Source organism: Oppia nitens, unplaced genomic scaffold (assembly GCF_028296485.1).
Source record: "Oppia nitens isolate AA-2021 unplaced genomic scaffold, nextdenovo-longstitch-racon4-pilon3 scaffold45_pilon_pilon_pilon, whole genome shotgun sequence".
Taxonomy (NCBI): Eukaryota; Metazoa; Arthropoda; class Arachnida; order Sarcoptiformes; family Oppiidae; genus Oppia; species Oppia nitens.
The window spans coordinates 70,001-87,500 of NW_026533227.1; the positions used below are offsets into that span (position 1 = coordinate 70,001).

General features: G+C 28.7%; 3 protein-coding genes across 3 annotated transcripts in view; all 3 read left to right on the plus strand.

The window, feature by feature from the left end:
* LOC128959325 (prostaglandin reductase-3-like) overlaps positions 1-521 on the plus strand; it is a 1,974-nt gene extending 1,453 nt beyond the window's left edge. Inside the window, exons 5-7 of the mRNA XM_054305266.1 lie at positions 1-73; positions 159-338; positions 474-521. The exon at positions 1-73 is cut by the window's left edge and continues 86 nt beyond it. Coding sequence (XP_054161241.1) covers positions 1-73; positions 159-338; positions 474-521 — 301 coding nt within the window. The remainder of the gene's footprint in view (positions 74-158; positions 339-473) is intronic.
* Positions 522-3,890: 3,369 nt separating this feature from the next.
* On the plus strand, positions 3,891-4,577 carry LOC128959326 (transmembrane protease serine 11D-like). Its single transcript, XM_054305267.1, has 3 exons — positions 3,891-3,900; positions 3,944-4,299; positions 4,392-4,577. Exons 1-3 carry the CDS (start codon positions 3,891-3,893, stop codon positions 4,575-4,577), a joined length of 552 nt encoding a protein of 183 aa, XP_054161242.1.
* A 12,859-nt stretch (positions 4,578-17,436) lies between these two features.
* Positions 17,437-17,500, plus strand: part of LOC128959328 (cytolytic toxin-alpha-like) — a 4,541-nt gene continuing 4,477 nt past the window's right edge. The window contains exon 1 of the mRNA XM_054305269.1: positions 17,437-17,475. The gene's annotated coding sequence lies outside the window, so the exon portion shown is untranslated. The remainder of the gene's footprint in view (positions 17,476-17,500) is intronic.

Sequence of the window (17,500 nt, forward strand, 5' to 3'; positions counted from 1 at the left end):
CAATGTGGGCGCCACTGCCGGCTACAAGACAGTGGGCTACGCCCCTATCAATATCGACGACTTTATTGTTAAGGTATAGATAGTAAGAAAAAAAGTTTTTATATATATGTTTTTGTATATATCATATACTAACCTAACCGTCCAAAACAAACCGTTAGCTTCATTACGGGGCCCGAACTGTTGTCGGCTTTCTGGTCATGGATTACAAAGACAAGTATCCCATATATAGCAAACAATTGTCCGATTATTATCGGGACAATCGTTTGACAATCAAAGTAGACTTTGGTGTCGGCAGTGTTGTTGGCCATGGATTGGAGGCCATCGCTGATGGTATTCAGGTATTTAAGATTTAATTCATTATTTATTTTTTCTATATAAACAATATTATCATTAATTATCTATTAATTATTGTTTTTTTTTGTTGTAACCAATTGATGATTTCAATAATCAACTATCAAAAAAAAAATCATTAGTATCTTCATAGTGGCGCTAATTTGGGAAAAGTTATTGTAAAACTTTAATTATTATTATTATTATTATTATTATTAAAGATTATTATTTTACTTTAAAAAATTAACTAATACAAAATGTAAATTGAATAATGATAATTTTAAAAAAAAATAAATAAATATAAAAAACATATAATTACGGTAATTGTATAACATTAATTTTTAATAAATAATTTTTATTAAACTAAATTTTAAATATAATTATTATTATTATTATTATTATTATTAAATTCTAATAATTATATTAAATATATAAAAACACAAATATGATAAAAAAAAATTTAGCGTAAAATTATTTTAATAGATTTAATTTACATTTTATGAAATTATGATTTATTAATAATTTTATTATTTTATTATTTTCCAAATAACAATTAATACTTTTTTTTATCTACAATGTATATAATATTTTTGTACAATATTTTATTTCATATAATTTATATTATCTAATTTTATCTAAATTATTAATAAAAAAAACAATTTTAAATCAGTTGAGAATGCTAGAAAGCATTTCCATACAAACTTATTATCAAAAAGTAAATATAAAATTAAATTCATATTTCAAAAATAAATTCAACTTTAGTCATATGAAGTATGTATCTAAATGTAATATCTAAACCCAAAAAATAATTTGGACGTCATTTTTCTATGTTACTATAGATATAAAAAAAATTAGACAGACAGACAGACAGACAGACAGACAGACAGACAGACAGACAGACAGACAGACAGACATATAGAATTCAGAAACTCTTTGCATTAGTTGGTGAAAATATGATATTTTTGATGCTTTTACACAAAATATGATATAATTTAATAATTTAAGTTAAAAAATACATTTATTTTATTTATAATATTTTTTTTAATTGTAATTTAAAACTTAATTGTTTTAATAGAAAATTTAAGTTTTAGTAATGATTTTAGTTTACTATTATTATTAACATTTTATGCAATGAATAGTTATAAATAGAAAATTAAATTTTTAAATAAAAATGTTTATTAGTTATAATAATTATAATTATTTGGTTTCATTAGCTTTTATATTGACTACCGATGTTGTCGTTGTTGGCCTAGAAATCGGTGATTACCCGAACATAACGAACACCAATGAGTGCGGTATCGGTCGTCAGTCTTATCTGATGAACGATCGGTGCTTTAGATTTCATACGATTAGCGATTTGATGTCCAAAGCTGTTGTCAACGGCAGGGATGTACAGCCGGGAGAGTATCCATATGTTGTCTAAATTGAGATTTGGATCAATTGGAGCGGAATTCATAGGCAAACGTAAATAGTTTTTTTTGTGTTTATATAAAAAATTAAATCATAATTTATATATATATATATATATAAATATATGTCTATCTATTTAATAAAGGAGTGCGTGTACGGGATCTATACTCAACCAGCAATGGATACTATCGGCGGCCCATTGTTACAGTAATCTCGCGGGTATTGACTACTATAAGATATTCGCGGGAACTATAGATAAGTCAAAACTGGGAAACAGATTATGGAGTCGAAGAAGTCATTCTACACCCGAAGTTCGAGAGAACTCCTCGTAATCCCTATGATGTGGCGCTCATACGTGTGAAGACACCAATGGTTTTCAATGGTGGAGATAATGGTTACGCCTATCGACAGTTAAACAGTATTTGTTTGCCGCCTATCGATCATATGGTCACTGAATATGAGTTGGCATTAATTGTGGGTTTCGGTCGTATCCATGATATGTATTGGACTACAGATAGGCTTCAAACTGGTTTGGTTAGGATATCAGCTCAAAACCTAACCGATCCAAACATTATTAATGCCTATCAATATCCATATCCCGGTGGAGCCCATACTTGTTATGTAATAAATATATAATTCAAAAATAATAACAATATTAATAGATTACAAAATATGTAATTTTTTTCAAACAATAGGGCGATTCCGGTGGTCCACTACTACAGTATGTCAACGATAGGGCTGTCATAATAGGTGTCAGTATTTGGGCAAACACTGGCAAAAACATTTGTAGTCCCAAACATAGGGTTTGGACAGCATTTGTCAAAGTATCGGCAGTTTTGGATTGGATTATTGAAAAAATATCAAAAAAAATAAAATTTATTATATTTTTAGTTTTCGTTTATTTTATGTTAATAAATCAAAATATTCAAATTATATATCTAGTTAAAAAATATTCAAAAGTATTCAAATAGTAATAAAAAAATTATTTTAGTTATATTAGTAAATTGAATAGAAAAAATAATTAATTTACTAAGATATATATATATATATATATATATATATATATATATATATATATATATATATATATATATATATATATTGTATTTATTTATATATTATTTTTTCAAATTTGAGATAATGAAGAAAAAAAATTATATTAATTGTGTTTATAATATTATATCTTTTTTTTTTGAAAATCATATTTAAAAATTATTCTTTTAAAACAATTTTAAAATAAAATTAGATCATATAAATTATATGAAATAAAATATACGAAAATCTTAGTGAAATATTATATTCATTATAGAAAATAATATATTATTTAATAGAAAATAATAAAATCATAGCCAAAATTTTTATCATATTTAATATTTTGCAATTAAATACGTTTTTAAAAAAAAAATTATTACATTTAATTAATAGATGTTAATGTTTTTTTAAAAATATATTTTACTCAAGTTTTTAAGCAATTATCAATGCAATTATTGTTAAAATTATAAAAATGTTTTGTTTGATAGCGTTGTGTAAGTAAAACTCTTTTTAAAAAATCAATTAATCATAAAATTACAAAACAAACAAATAATTATTTTTTAAAACTTTAAACTCTTTGAAAGTCATGATCGGTGTTTGCAATGTTGTTGTGTTTGGCCTACAAATCGGTGATTATCCGGACATTACTAATACTACTGACTGTGGTATCGGTCGTGAGTCGCATCTGATGGACGACCGGTGCTTTAAATTTCATTCAAGTCGTGATTTTATGACCTCTTCGTCTTCCTCCTCCTCCTCCTTGTCCTCTATAGTGTACGGAAGGGAAGCAAAGAGGGATGAATTGCCATATATTGTATACATCGAGAAATGGAAAGACAACAAACAGAGGTATTTTGACTTTTTTTATATATCTTAATATATACAGTGTTACAAACATAGGGGTTGCTAAAGCGGTGGTAGGGTAAGACCCCTTAACCCCCAAATACCCCCTGAATAACAACTTTATACATTTAATTTAAAAAATCTATCCTACCTGTATGTCTGCAAATAAATAAATATATTAATAATAAATACATTATATATCTATTTTTATATAAATCCAGTGCTCTATATACGGGAACTGTACTCAACCAGCGCTGGATACTGACTGCTGCCCAATGTATTCATGTCTGTAACAACTGTTCATATAAAATATATGCGGGACTTATAGATATTAGATATCCGGGCATTGATTATGGTATTAATAAAGTCATTGTTCACGAAAACAATTCAGCTGTCAATGACTTAGCACTGATTAATGTGAAAATACCGATGAATTTCAGTGCAAACAATGGTTACTATTATCGGCAGATAAACGGTATTTGTTTGCCGACTATCGATCACAACAACACTGACTACGAGTACGCCGTAATCGCCGGTTTTGGTCGGACTGAAGGAAATGGTTTGAAATCTGAGTTACAAATTGGTTGGCTTCGCATCAATCCTATGGACACCCAAAACAATGATCCAAACCTGATATATGCCGTCACATATCTGAAACAGTCTAACGGTTCCCTAATTTGTTATGTAATACTATTTAACTTTAAATAAAATATAAATACATGTATATATATATATATAATTTAATGTACTTATATATGTGTTTTTATATTTGTTAGGGTGATACCGGTGGTCCACTGATACAGTATGTTAGGGGTAGGGCTGTCCTCATAGGTGTTGCTGTTGATTGGTGGAGTCAATTGGGAATATTATGTGAAGATTACGAACCGATGCGCATGTATTTCATAAGAGTTGCCACAAAAATCAATTGGATTATCGATAAAATTAGAAAAAATACAATTTAAAAAATTAATTAAATAATTTCTAATTAAAAATAAGTTATCAAATATTACTAATTTAAAAGTCTTTCTTTGGGATACTAACTATCAATACTAATAGTTAATTAATAGTTTTAGATTTTATATATTAGATTATATTAGATTAGTTTACATATATATATATATATATATATATATATATATATATATATATATATACTGTACTATGGATTACTAATATTACTATTTAAATTAATAATTATTTTTTTTGTTTCTAATATTATTAAATAAAAAAAATTAACAACAACATCGGTAGTCAATTACAAAAGTTAATGAAATCAAATAATAATTACTAAAATTATTATTATTTATATAATTTTTTTCAATTAATTACAAAAAAATATAAATAAAATAAGAATATGTTTTTTAATAAATTAATATTTATCAATAAATCATATCGTTTATTTTTAAAAAAAAAAATCAAATATTAATATATTATAACAATAGTAATATCAAACAATATAATGCTAATTTTGATAAAAAAAATAGTAAACATTAATTTAAAATCAAATATATTTATTGTATAAACATTATTTTTTTAAAACAGATGATAGTAATTAAAAGATAAATTATCTATATTAAAAAAATCAAATATATAATTTGAATTTAATAAAAAATAAAATATTCCTTATGTTGACGTAAACGTAGTAACCTTCAATTAAAAAAATAAATAATTAAATAACTATCTTAAAAATTAAATATAATTACAGCATATTGTTGAAGCAAAGGTATTGCCGTTTCATTTATCCATTTATCAGATAAATGATCGTATATTTCAAATGTTAATTGATCTTTAAAATCAAAAATAAAAATAATTAAAGTTTATTATAATATAATTAAAGTAATTTTTAAAATTGTATTAAAAAAATTTAATTAAATAATAGATTACTTACCTTTTTCAGCAATTTTACTAAATATTAATAATTTACCATGATAGACTATCAAACTACAGTCAATTAGATTTTTATTTGTTTTGGCTAATTAATAAAATATTAAATATATAAATTTAATAAATAAAAATCTAATATATAAATGATATAATAAACTTAAATAAATAGTAATTGGTTTGATAATAGTTAGTAATAGTTAATTGTAATAATGATATTTTAATATAAACTAATTTTTAATACTTTTTTAATATATATATATATATATATATATATATAAATATAATTACCGATATTAATCCAGCTATTATTAGTTATATCATATTTCACACACTTGAAATTAAAACCATCACCGCAGAAATAAATAAAATTCATAAATGCAACAGCACATGATGGATCTCTATTAATGTTTTAACAAATTATATATATATATATTGATATATAAAAAAAATTAAATTAAACAAATAAATAAAAAAAATAAATACATATCAATAGTTATGTTGCCAATTACTGTCCACTGGTTTTTAATTAGATCATATCGTTCAATAATTTTTCTATTACCCAATGCATAAATATTATCGATTAGTGAAATCAAATTTATATTATCCTGATATGTAATCATTGATGCAATATATATCCATTCATTTTTATTGCTATCGTAAACTTCACAAGACTTATTATAAGAATTAATTATTTCAAGTGAAGAACCTCCGCATACATATAATTTATTTTTATGAACGATTGCAGATGACTTTCTAAATATTTAAAAAATAATACAAATATAATATTTTTGTAAAAAAGTTTAGAAAATTTTAGAAAATAAATAAATTTGTAACACTTACCCTCTTGGTATATTTAATAAGGAAATGTTGTTCCATAAATTCATAACAGGATCATATATTTCAACTAAATTTGTAGCGATATTCTGATTAATAAAAACACAATAAAATTAATAATTAAAAAAAATATTTAATTATTTTTTTTATTTTTAAATTTATATCATATTATATTATTAAATATTAAATTTTATGTTATATATTAAATTAATCATAAAATAATTACAAACCATTTTGACTATAATAGCTTGCATTTAATTAATATTTAAATAATAATTAAATTATTATTATCAGATGAAACTTACAATTGATGAATTGTGAGAATATCCTCCAATTGCATATATTTTGTTTTTATATTGAGTTAAAGTATAAGCATACCGTCTATAGTAAAGAGCACTGCTGTCCGACCAAACATTTTCAATATAATTATATTTTTTACAAATTGAATAAATTTCATTTAAATGATTAGAGCCACAAACAAATATAAAACTAAAATAATCGTCAATTGGTAATAAATTTTGTGATTTTAATTCCCCATTTTGAAATAAACTTAATTGTGGTTTAAAATTTTTAATATCCATTATATTAGCTAATTCTATATCTTGATTATCTATCACTTCATAATTATAGGTACAGTACATTGTATTGTCTATTTGCTGAAAAGTATTTTTTTTAATTAATTGTTTGAATGCATAAATTGCTTTTCTATTCTCATATTGACATTTGGAGTCAATGTAATGCCATTTATAAAACAAAACATAAATTTTAATATCAAAATCGTTATAAAGTTTGTTTAATAACCTAAAATGTTTATTAAACACACAGTTATTATTAAGTTGTTTAGCTTCATTGACTGTGACTAATTGACTAACTAAGTCATTATAATATTTAATTTTAATATTCATTTTATGTTTAGAGTATAAAGTATTGTTTGAATTTAACAAAACATTTGCTAACTTATCGGTACTTTCATTTCCAGATCTGATTTTTATTAATAAAATTTTCAAATAATTTGTTTGATTTAGTTTATAATTATTAAAATTTGTTAGCAAACTATCTAATTCATCAAAAACACTATCACTAATAAATGATTCATTTTTAAGCATATTTTTTTTAATATCATTTAATTTAATCTCAATCTCAAGTATATTATCAAAATAGTCAACACATTGATTGACTAAATAATCTTCAATTGTATGAATTAATGCATTTTGTTTTATATCAATTGAATATATTTCTCTCATAACATTAATTGGCATTAAATGATATTCAATTATTTTTCCCGATCCCGTATTACTAGCTTTTAATATTTTTGGTACATTTATAGTATAATTTAGTGCATCAGCTACTGTTATTGGCATAACATCTGGGGTTATATCGCCAACAATTTTAAAATCATAAGTATTTAATTTAGTTATGTTATTAATCTCAACTGAACCACTAGTACGACCAGAAATATCAATAAAATGATGTTTAATTGTAGCGGAAAGACTTCCTTCTACTAAAAAAATATCTTCGTTTTCTTCATTTTTATTTTCAACCGAAACGATGACATTACCACCAAATACATTGCCGACAACAACATGTGTTGCATCGATTTTGTTCAAGAGTTGTAAGTCAATGAATGGTTTCAATGACTCGTCATTAATATTAATTGAATCCTCTTTTGTTTTCATTTTTTGTATAAGAGAAACTTTTGCACATCTGTAGAATATTTATAAATTTGTTAATAAAATGTTCAAAAAAAAATTAATTTGTTACAAATTTACAGTATATTAATAATATATAATAATATATATTATAGATTTTTGTCTAAGGCGTGGTTCACATATTACGTTCGTACTTGAGGGGAGGGGGGGGGTTAGCCAAAGCGAACTTTTGCGAACAAGAGGGAGGGGAGGGGTAGAGACATTAAGAACGTTCGCAATTAGATATTTTATTTATTGTGGTGGGGGGAGGTAGCGGTTAGGGACAAGCGAACGTAATTTTTTTAAATGACTACTTGCGAACAATTGCGAACATAGGGGAGGGAGGGGGTCTAGATTTCTTAAAAAGTGCGAACGTAATATGTGAACAACGCCTAATAAACAAAATTTTTTATAAAATTAAAGTTTTAAGTGTATTTAAATTTTTCTATTGGAAACAATTTAAATATTTTTGTAATAATCAAATAAAACTTAATTTTTGTTACAAATAATATTTTTGGTATATATTCATTGGATTCGAATTATTAAATTAACATATTATGTACTCTAGACATGTAAAATTTTTAATAAATTTCACTGAGAATCCGTTCCTGAAAATATTGTAATATTAAATTAATTATACAATACTATACATAAAATATAATTTATAGAACTTTACTTTCCAAATATTGAACAAGAATATAGCTTATTATTATTTAATTTAATTTTAGAAATTATAATAATATAAATAATTTAATTACTAATAATTATACTGAATATAGTTTTTTAAATTGGGATATATATATACTAAAGCATTAACTGAAATGCTGCTTATGGCAGTATATTTTTAAATTTTTAGTAACCTAATTATGAATAAGAAATATTTATTAAAATAATATTATTTGCAGCCAACGACCGTCTAGTATTTAATTATCGGCTATAAACCTCATGCATTAATGGCCACCTATGACTGCCTAGAATATCAAAGCCAAATCACCAAACCAGTCAAATCGCTGCCATTGATATTTTAGACAGACTGCAATTGTATTAATGAGGGCATTAAGTTCAAAACATATAATTTATAAAAATATATATTGCCTTTTGTACTAAAATTTATTACTAATACGGCTATTGGCTACCATAAGCGTCATTTCAGATAATGCCATTTACTAACATTAATATTTTGAAAAATAATTTTTTAAATGTTATTAAATTTAGCCGAGACACATTTTAATTTTTTTTAATTTAAGTTTTCAGAATTATTTCAAATATTTTTTTAAAAATTCAAATTATTATTAATTGTAATATTTATTCGAACCGATAGCTTGTTTTTATTTCCGATAAAAACTTTGCTGATCCGGATAACCCAATATTGAACAAACCAAATACCATGCTGATTTTTAATGATGCACTAATATCCATTTTGTTAAATTTTTCTTTAAAAGTATCCGAATAACTTAACTCAAGACTAGTGACGGGCGTATCGGTAGTTGTGATGGCATCGGACGGTATCGATCTTTTAAATAAATTAATTTTCAAAAATTGGTCGTTTCGGGCGTCATAGTATTCGCCAATATTTGCTGCACGACTTAGTGATGACACAATTATTGTGTCAACTGATGTTTCCTTTATTTTAATAATAATGATAATAAAACATGTTTTAACTAAAAATTAATATATATATATATATAATTTTCTAAATTTACAAACTTAAAAATAAAATTAATGACATTAAGTAATAATCAATATATAAATAAAAAAATAATAAATATTATAAATTAAGTTTAAAATTTTAAAATACTATAAAAAATTAATAAATTGTGTGTTTAAAAAATAATTACTCGTTCATTTTATAACCAAAGCATTGATAAGTATATTTGAATAATACAATAAATCAGTAATTATTGGTTAAACATATAGTAAATACTATAATAATTTAATATTATATAAAAACACTTACTTGTTTAGAAATAATAAATTGTACTAAAATTTCAAAAATTATTATATAATTAAAAAATAAATTTTTCCACATAATGTATTATTTATTTTGTATTGAGAAAACAATAAATTAAAATTTTATATTTTTTATATTATATTTTTTATATAAAATTAAAAAATTTTATTTAGTGTAATGTTTATACATAATTATCATTTGTATTACATTATTAAATTGCTATTAATTTGAACTTAGATTAACATATTATTTATTTGAATAAATTTGCACACTTAGCACAATTTTTAATAAATATATTATTCATATCAAATAAAATTTTAATAATTTCTAAACATATATAAATTTATATATAAATTATCAAATTATGATAATAATAAAAATTTATAAAGTAAATAAAAATATTTAATAAAGATATTATTAATATAATTATATTTTTTATTATATCCATTGATAAAATTATAATTAATGTAAACCATAATATCTGTCTGTCTGTCTGTTGGTCAGTCTGGTTCCCGATTTATCTGATTTTAAATTCAAAAATAAATAACTGGCTCTCAGTCTTTAGTCTATCTGTCGGTCTGTCGGTCTGTCGGTCTGTCTGTCGGTCTGTCTGTCGGTCTGTCTGTTGGTCTGTCTGTCGGTCTGTCTGTCTGTCGGTCTGTCTGTCGGTCTGTCTGTCTTAATTTAAATTCAAAAATAATTTATAATATATTAATTAAATTAATTAAATAACTGTCTGTCGGTCTGTCTGTCGGTCTGTCGGTCTGTCGGTCTGTCGGTCTGTCGGTCTGTCGGTCTGTCGGTCTGTCGGTCTGTCGGGCTGTTGGTCTGTCTGTCTATTTGTCTGATTTTAAATTCAAAAAAAAATTTATATTATAAAAATTAAATTAATTAAATAACTGTCTGTCGGTCTGTCTGTCGGTCTGTCTGTCTGTGTCTGTCTGTCGGTCTGTCTGTCGGTCTGTCTGTCGGTCTGTCTGTCGGTCTGTCTGTCGGTCTGTCTGTCGGTCTGTCTGTCGGTCTGTCTGTCGGTCTGTCTGTCGGTCTGTCTGTCGGTCTGTCTGTCGGTCTGTCTGTCGGTCTGTCTGTCGGTCTGTCTGTCGGTCTGTCTGTCTGTCTGTGTCTGTCTGTCGGTCTGTCTGTCGGTCTGTCTGTCTGTCGGTCTGTCTGTCGGTCTGTCTGTCTTATTTTAAATTCAAAAATAATTTATAATATATTAATTAAATTAATTAAATAACTGTCTGTCGGTCTGTCTGTCGGTCTGTTGGTCTGTTGGTCTGTCGGTCTGTCTGTCGGTCTGTCTGTCGGACTGTCTGTCGGACTATCTTTCGATTTGTATAATTTTAAATTCAAAAATAATTTATATTATATCAATTAAATTAATAAGTGACTGTTAGTCTTAAAGTCTATTTGTCTGTATGATGGCTGTCTGTCGGTCTGTCTGTCTGTCGGTCTGTCTGTCGGTCTATCTGTCGGTCTGTCGGTCTGTCGGTCTGTCGGTCTGTCGGTCTGTCGGTCTGTCGGTCTGTCGGTCTGTCGGTCTGTCGGTCTGTCGGTCTGTCTGTCTATTTGTCTGATTTTAAATTCAAAAAAAAATTTATATTATAAAAATTAAATTAATTAAATAACTGTCTGTCGGTCTGTCTGTCGGTCTGTCTGTCGGTCTGTCTGTCGGTCTGTCTGTCTGTCTGTCTGTCGGTCTGTCTGTCGGTCTGTCTGTCGGTCTGTCTGTCGGTCTGTCTGTCGTCTGTCTGTCGGTCTGTGTCGGTCTGTCTGTCTGTCTGTCGGTCTGTCTGTCTGTCTGTCTGTCTGTCTGTGTCTGTCTGTCGGTCTGTCTGTCGGTCTGTCTGTCGTCTGTCTGTCTGTCGGTCTGTCTGTCGGTCTGTCTGTCGGTCTGTCTGTCGGTCGGTCTGTCTGTCGGTCTGTCTGTCTGGTCTGTCTGTCGGTCTGTCTGTCGGTCTGTCTGTCGGTCTGTCTGTCGGTCTGTCTGTCTGTCTTATTTTAAATTCAAAAATAATTTATAATATATTAATTAAATTAATTAAATAACTGTCTGTCGGTCTGTCTGTCGGTCTGTTGTTCTGTCGGTCTGTCTGTCGGTCTGTCTGTCGGACTGTCTTTCGATTTGTATAATTTTAAATTCAAAAATAATTTATATTATATCAATTAAATTAATAAGTGACTGTTAGTCTTAAAGTCTATTTGTCTGTATGACGGCTGTCTGTCGGTCTGTCGGTCTGTCGGTCTGTCGGTCTGTCGGTCTGTCGGTCTGTCGGTCTATTTGTCTGATTTTAAATTCAAAAAAAAATTTATATTATAAAAATTAAATTAAATTTATAGCTAGCCTTCAGTCTTATAGTCTATTTGTCTGTCTGACGGCCTGTCTGTCGATTTGTATAATTAAATAACTGTCTGTCGGTCTGTCTGTCGGTCTGTCTGTCGGTCTGTCTGTCGGTCTGTCTGTCGGTCTGTCTGTCGGTCTGTCTGTCGGTCTGTCTGTCGGTCTGTCTGTCGGTCTGTCTGTCGGTCTGTCTGTCGGTCTGTCTGTCGGTCGGTCTGTCTGTCTGTCKGTCTGTCTGTCTGTCTGTCTGTCGGTCTGTCTGTCTGACGGCCTGTCTGTCGGTCTGTCTGTCGGTCTGTCTGTCGGTCTGTCTGTCGGTCTGTCTGTCTGTCTTATTTTAAATTCAAAAATAATTTATAATATATTAATTAAATTAATTAAATAACTGTCTGTCGGTCTGTCTGTCGGTCTGTTGTTCTGTCGGTCTGTCTGTCGGTCTGTCTGTCGGACTGTCTTTCGATTTGTATAATTTTAAATTCAAAAATAATTTATATTATATCAATTAAATTAATAAGTGACTGTTAGTCTTAAAGTCTATTTGTCTGTATGACGGCTGTCTGTCGGTCTGTCGGCCTGTCGGTCTGTCGGTCTGTCGGTCTGTCGGTCTGTCTGTCGGTCTGTCTGTCGGTCTGTCTGTCTGTCTGTCTGTCTGTCTGTCTGTCTGTCGGTCTGTCTGTCGGTCTGTCTGTCGGTTTGTCTGTCGGTCTGTCTGTCGGTCTGTTTGTCGGTCTGTGTCTGTCTGTCTGTTTGAAGGCCTGTCTGTCGATTTGTTTGTCGATTTGTATAATTTTAAATTTAAAAATAATTTATATTTTATCAATTAAATTAATAACTGACTGTTAGTCTTACAGTCTATTTGTCTGTCTGACGGCCTGTCTGTCGATTTGTCTTATTTTAAATTCATAAATAATTTATAATATATTAATTAAATTAATTAAATAACTGTCTGTCTGTCTGTCTGTCTGTCTGTCTGTCTGTTTGTCGGTCTGTCTGTCGGTCTGTCTGTCGGTCTGTCTGTCTGTCTGTCTGTCTGTCTGTCTGTCGGTCTGTCTGACGGCCTATCTGTCGATTTGTCTGTCGATTTGTATAATTTTAAATTCAAAAATAATTTATATTATAACAATTAAATTAATAACTGACTGTTAGTCTTACAGTCTATTTGTCTGTCTGACGGCCTGTCTATCGATTTGTCTGATTTTAAATTCAAAAAAAATTTATAATATATTAATTAAATTAATTAAATAACTTTCTGTCGGTCTGTCTGTCGGTCTGTCTGTCGGTCTGTCTGTCGGTCTGTCTGTCGGTCTGTCTGTCGGTCTGTCTATCTGTCGGTCTGTCTGTCGGTCTGTCTGTCGGTCTGTCTGTCTGACGGCCTGTCTGTCGATTTGTCTTATTTTAAATTCAAAAATAATTTATATTATATTAATTAGATTAATTAAATAACTGTCTGTCGTCTGTCTGTCTGTCTGTCTGTCTGTCGGTCTGTCTGTCGGTCTGTTTGTCGGTCTAAATAACTGTCTGTCGGTCTGTCTGTCGGTCTGTCTGTCKGTCTGTCTGTCGGTCTGTCTGTCGGTCTGTTTGTCGGTCTGTGTCTGTCTGTCTGTTTGAAGGCCTGTCTGTCGATTTGTCTGTCGATTTGTCTGTCGATTTGTCTGTCGATTTGTCTGTCGATTTGTCTGTCGATTTGTATAATTTTAACTTCAAAAATAATTTATATTTTATCAATTAAATTAATAACTGACTGTTAGTCAACAGTCTATTTGTCTGTCTGACGGCCTGTCTGTCGATTTGTCTTATTTTAAATTCAAAAATAATTTATAATATATTAAATAAATTAATTAAATAACTGTCTGTCGGTCTGTCTGTCGGTCTGTCTGTCTGTCGGTCTGTTTGTCGGTCTGTGTCTGTCTGTCTGTTTGAAGGCCTGTCTGTCGATTTGTCTTATTTTAAATTCAAAAATAATTTATATTATATCAATTAAATTAATAACTGACTGTTAGTCTTACAGTCTATTTGTCTGTCTGACGGCCTGTCTGTCGGTCTGTCTGTCGGTCTGTGTCGGTCTGTCTGTCGGTCTGTCTGTCGGTCTGTCTGTCGGTCTGTCTGTCGGTCTGTCTGTCGGTCTGTCTGTCGGTCTGTCTGTCTTATTTTAAATTCAAAAATAATTTATAATATATTAATTAAATTAATTAAATAACTGTCTGTCGGTCTGTCTGTTTGTCGGTCTGTGTCTGTCTGTCGGTCTGTCGGTCTGTCTGTCGGTCTGTCTGACGGCCTGTCTGTCGATTTGTCTTATTTTAAATTCAAAAATAATTTATAATATATTAATTAAATAACTGTCTGTCGGTCTGTCTGTCTGTCTGTCTGTCTGTCTGTCTGTCTGTCTGTCTGTCGGTCTGTCTGTCGGTCTGTCTGTCGGTTTGTCTGTCGGTCTGTCTGTCGGTCTGTGTCTGTCTGTCTGTTTGAAGGCCTGTCTGTCGATTTGTCTGTCGATTTGTTTGTCGATTTGTTTGTCGATTTGTATAATTTTAAATTCAAAAATAATTTATATTTTATCAATTAAATTAATAACTGACTGTTAGTCAACAGTCTATTTGTCTGTCTGACGGCCTGTCTGTCGATTTGTCTTATTTTAAATTCAAAAATAATTTATAATATATTAATTAAATTAATTAAATAACTGACGGTCTCTCTGTCTGACGGCCTGTCTGTCGATTTGTCTGATTTTAAATTCAAAAAAAATTTATAATATATTAATTAAATTAATTAAATAACTGTCTGTCGGTCTGTCTGTCGATCTGTCTGTCGGTCTGTCTGTCGGTCTGTCTGTCTGAAGGCCTGTCTGTCTGACAGCCTGTCTATCGATTTGTCTGATTTTAAATTCAAAAAAAATTTATAATAAATTAATTAAATTAATTAAATAACTGTCTGTCGATCTGTCTGTCGGTCTGTCTGTCGGTCTGTCTGACGGCTGTCTGTCGGTCTGTCTGTCTGTCGGTCTGTCTCTCGGTCTGTCTGTCGGTCTGTCTGTCGGTCTGTCGGTCTGTCGGTCTGTCGGTCTGTCGGTCTGTCGGTCTGTCGGTCTGTCTGTCTGACGGCCTGTCTGTCTATTTGTCTTATTTTAAATTCAAAAATAATTTATATTATATTAATTAAATTAATTAAATAACTGTCTGTCTGTCTGTCTGTCTGTCTGTCTGTCTGTCTGTCTGTCTGTCTGTCGGTCTGTCTGTCGGTCTGTCTGTCGGTTTGTCTGTCGGTCTGTCTGTCGGTCTGTTTGTCGGTCTGTCTGTCTGTCTGTTTGAAGGCCTGTCTGTCGATTTGTCTGTCGATTTGTATAATTTTAAATTCAAAAGTAATTTATATTTTATCAATTAAATTAATAACTGACTGTTAGTCAACAGTCTATTTGTCTGTCTGACGGCCTGTCTGTCGATTTGTCTTATTTTAAATTCAAAAATAATTTATAATATATTAATTAAATTAATTAAATAACTATCTGCCGGTCTGTCTGTCTGTTTGTCGGTCTGTGTCTGTCTGTCTCTGTCTGTCTGTCTGTCTGTCTGCCGGTCTGTCTGACGGCCTATCTGTCGATTTGTCTGTCGATTTGTATAATTTTAAATACAAAAATAATTTATATTTTATCAATTAAATTAATAACTGACTGTTAGTCTTACAGTCTATTTGTCTGTCTGACGGCCTGTTTGTCGGTTTATATAATTTTAAATTCAAAAATAATTTATAATATATTAATTAAATTAATTAAATAACTGTCTGTCGGTCTGTCTGTCGGTCTGTTTGTCGGTCTGGTCTGTCTGTCGGTCTGTCTGACGGCCTATATGTCGATTTGTCTGTCGATTTGTCTTATTTTAAATTCAAAAATAATTTATAATATATTAAATAAATTAATTAAATAACTGTCTGTCTGTCTGTCGGTCTGTCTGTCTCTCTTTGTCTCTGTCTCTGTCTCTCTCTCTGTCTCTCTCTCTGTCTCTCTCTCTCTATGGGGCCTCGGTGGCCGAAAGGCTAAGTTGTCGGCTATCGAGTACGACAACCCGAGATCGATACCCGTTTGGGCCAYCTAAGTTTGTTGGGATTTTTAACGCGAGGAAACAGATAATATGTGTACTCAGAACTGTCCACATATATAATGCTGTCCTATCGTTAATAGGGGTACTCCTCTAACTACTGCACTCTCGGCGGTTATGAGTGCTATACACAGTATATCCAACAACACTAGAGAGAAACATTGTTTAAGGGTTCTCAAAACCCCGTGCATGCAATCATTGTAAAAACGGGGGATACAAATCCTGGATATTGTTTGTCGGTTTGTATGTCGGTTTGTCTGTCGGTTTATATGATTTTAAATTCAAAAATAATTTTTAATATATTAATTAAATTAAATAAATAACTGACTTTCACTGTTACTGACTGTCTGTCTTCCTGTCTGTCTCTCTGTCTGTCTGTCTATGTGACGACTGACACCTCAGATGTACTTTATGTGTAATCACGGATTTCAAAGCGAAAAATAACAACAACAACATCGGTAGTCAATATTAAAGCTAATTTAATCTTTCAGTTAAAAAAATAATAATAATAACTAATAAACATTTTCATTTAGAGATATAATTTATTTATAATAATTACATAATTATAATAATAATAATCTAATATTTGACTATCAACAACGATAAACACGAAAAACAAAATTTTATTTGTGGTTTTTGAGTTTAGACGGTTTATAAAATTTACAGTTTATTTTTATCATTTATTTTAACTATAATGACTTTAATTTAAAAATTACATAATCATATAATTAATATACTGATTACAAAAAAAATAATTTACTTATCAAATTTATATTTATTATAAATAGTTAGTCAGTTATTTTGTTTTAATTAAACAAATTTTTTGCTATTTGTGCATTATATTAATTTGTATTTAATAAATAGTTTTATTATAAAATTAAAGTTAAATATAGATTTAACTAATTTTTATTTTTTATAAAATAAGTTTTGTTTTTAAAATTATTATAAAAAATATTAAAATAGTTATTATTTTATTTTTAAATAAAATTTAAAAAAACAAATATGTATAATAAATTAATAAAATATTTTATAATAGTTTTTTGGATTACATCACAGTTTAATACAGCAAACCAAGTAAGTTATTAAAATTATATTTTTT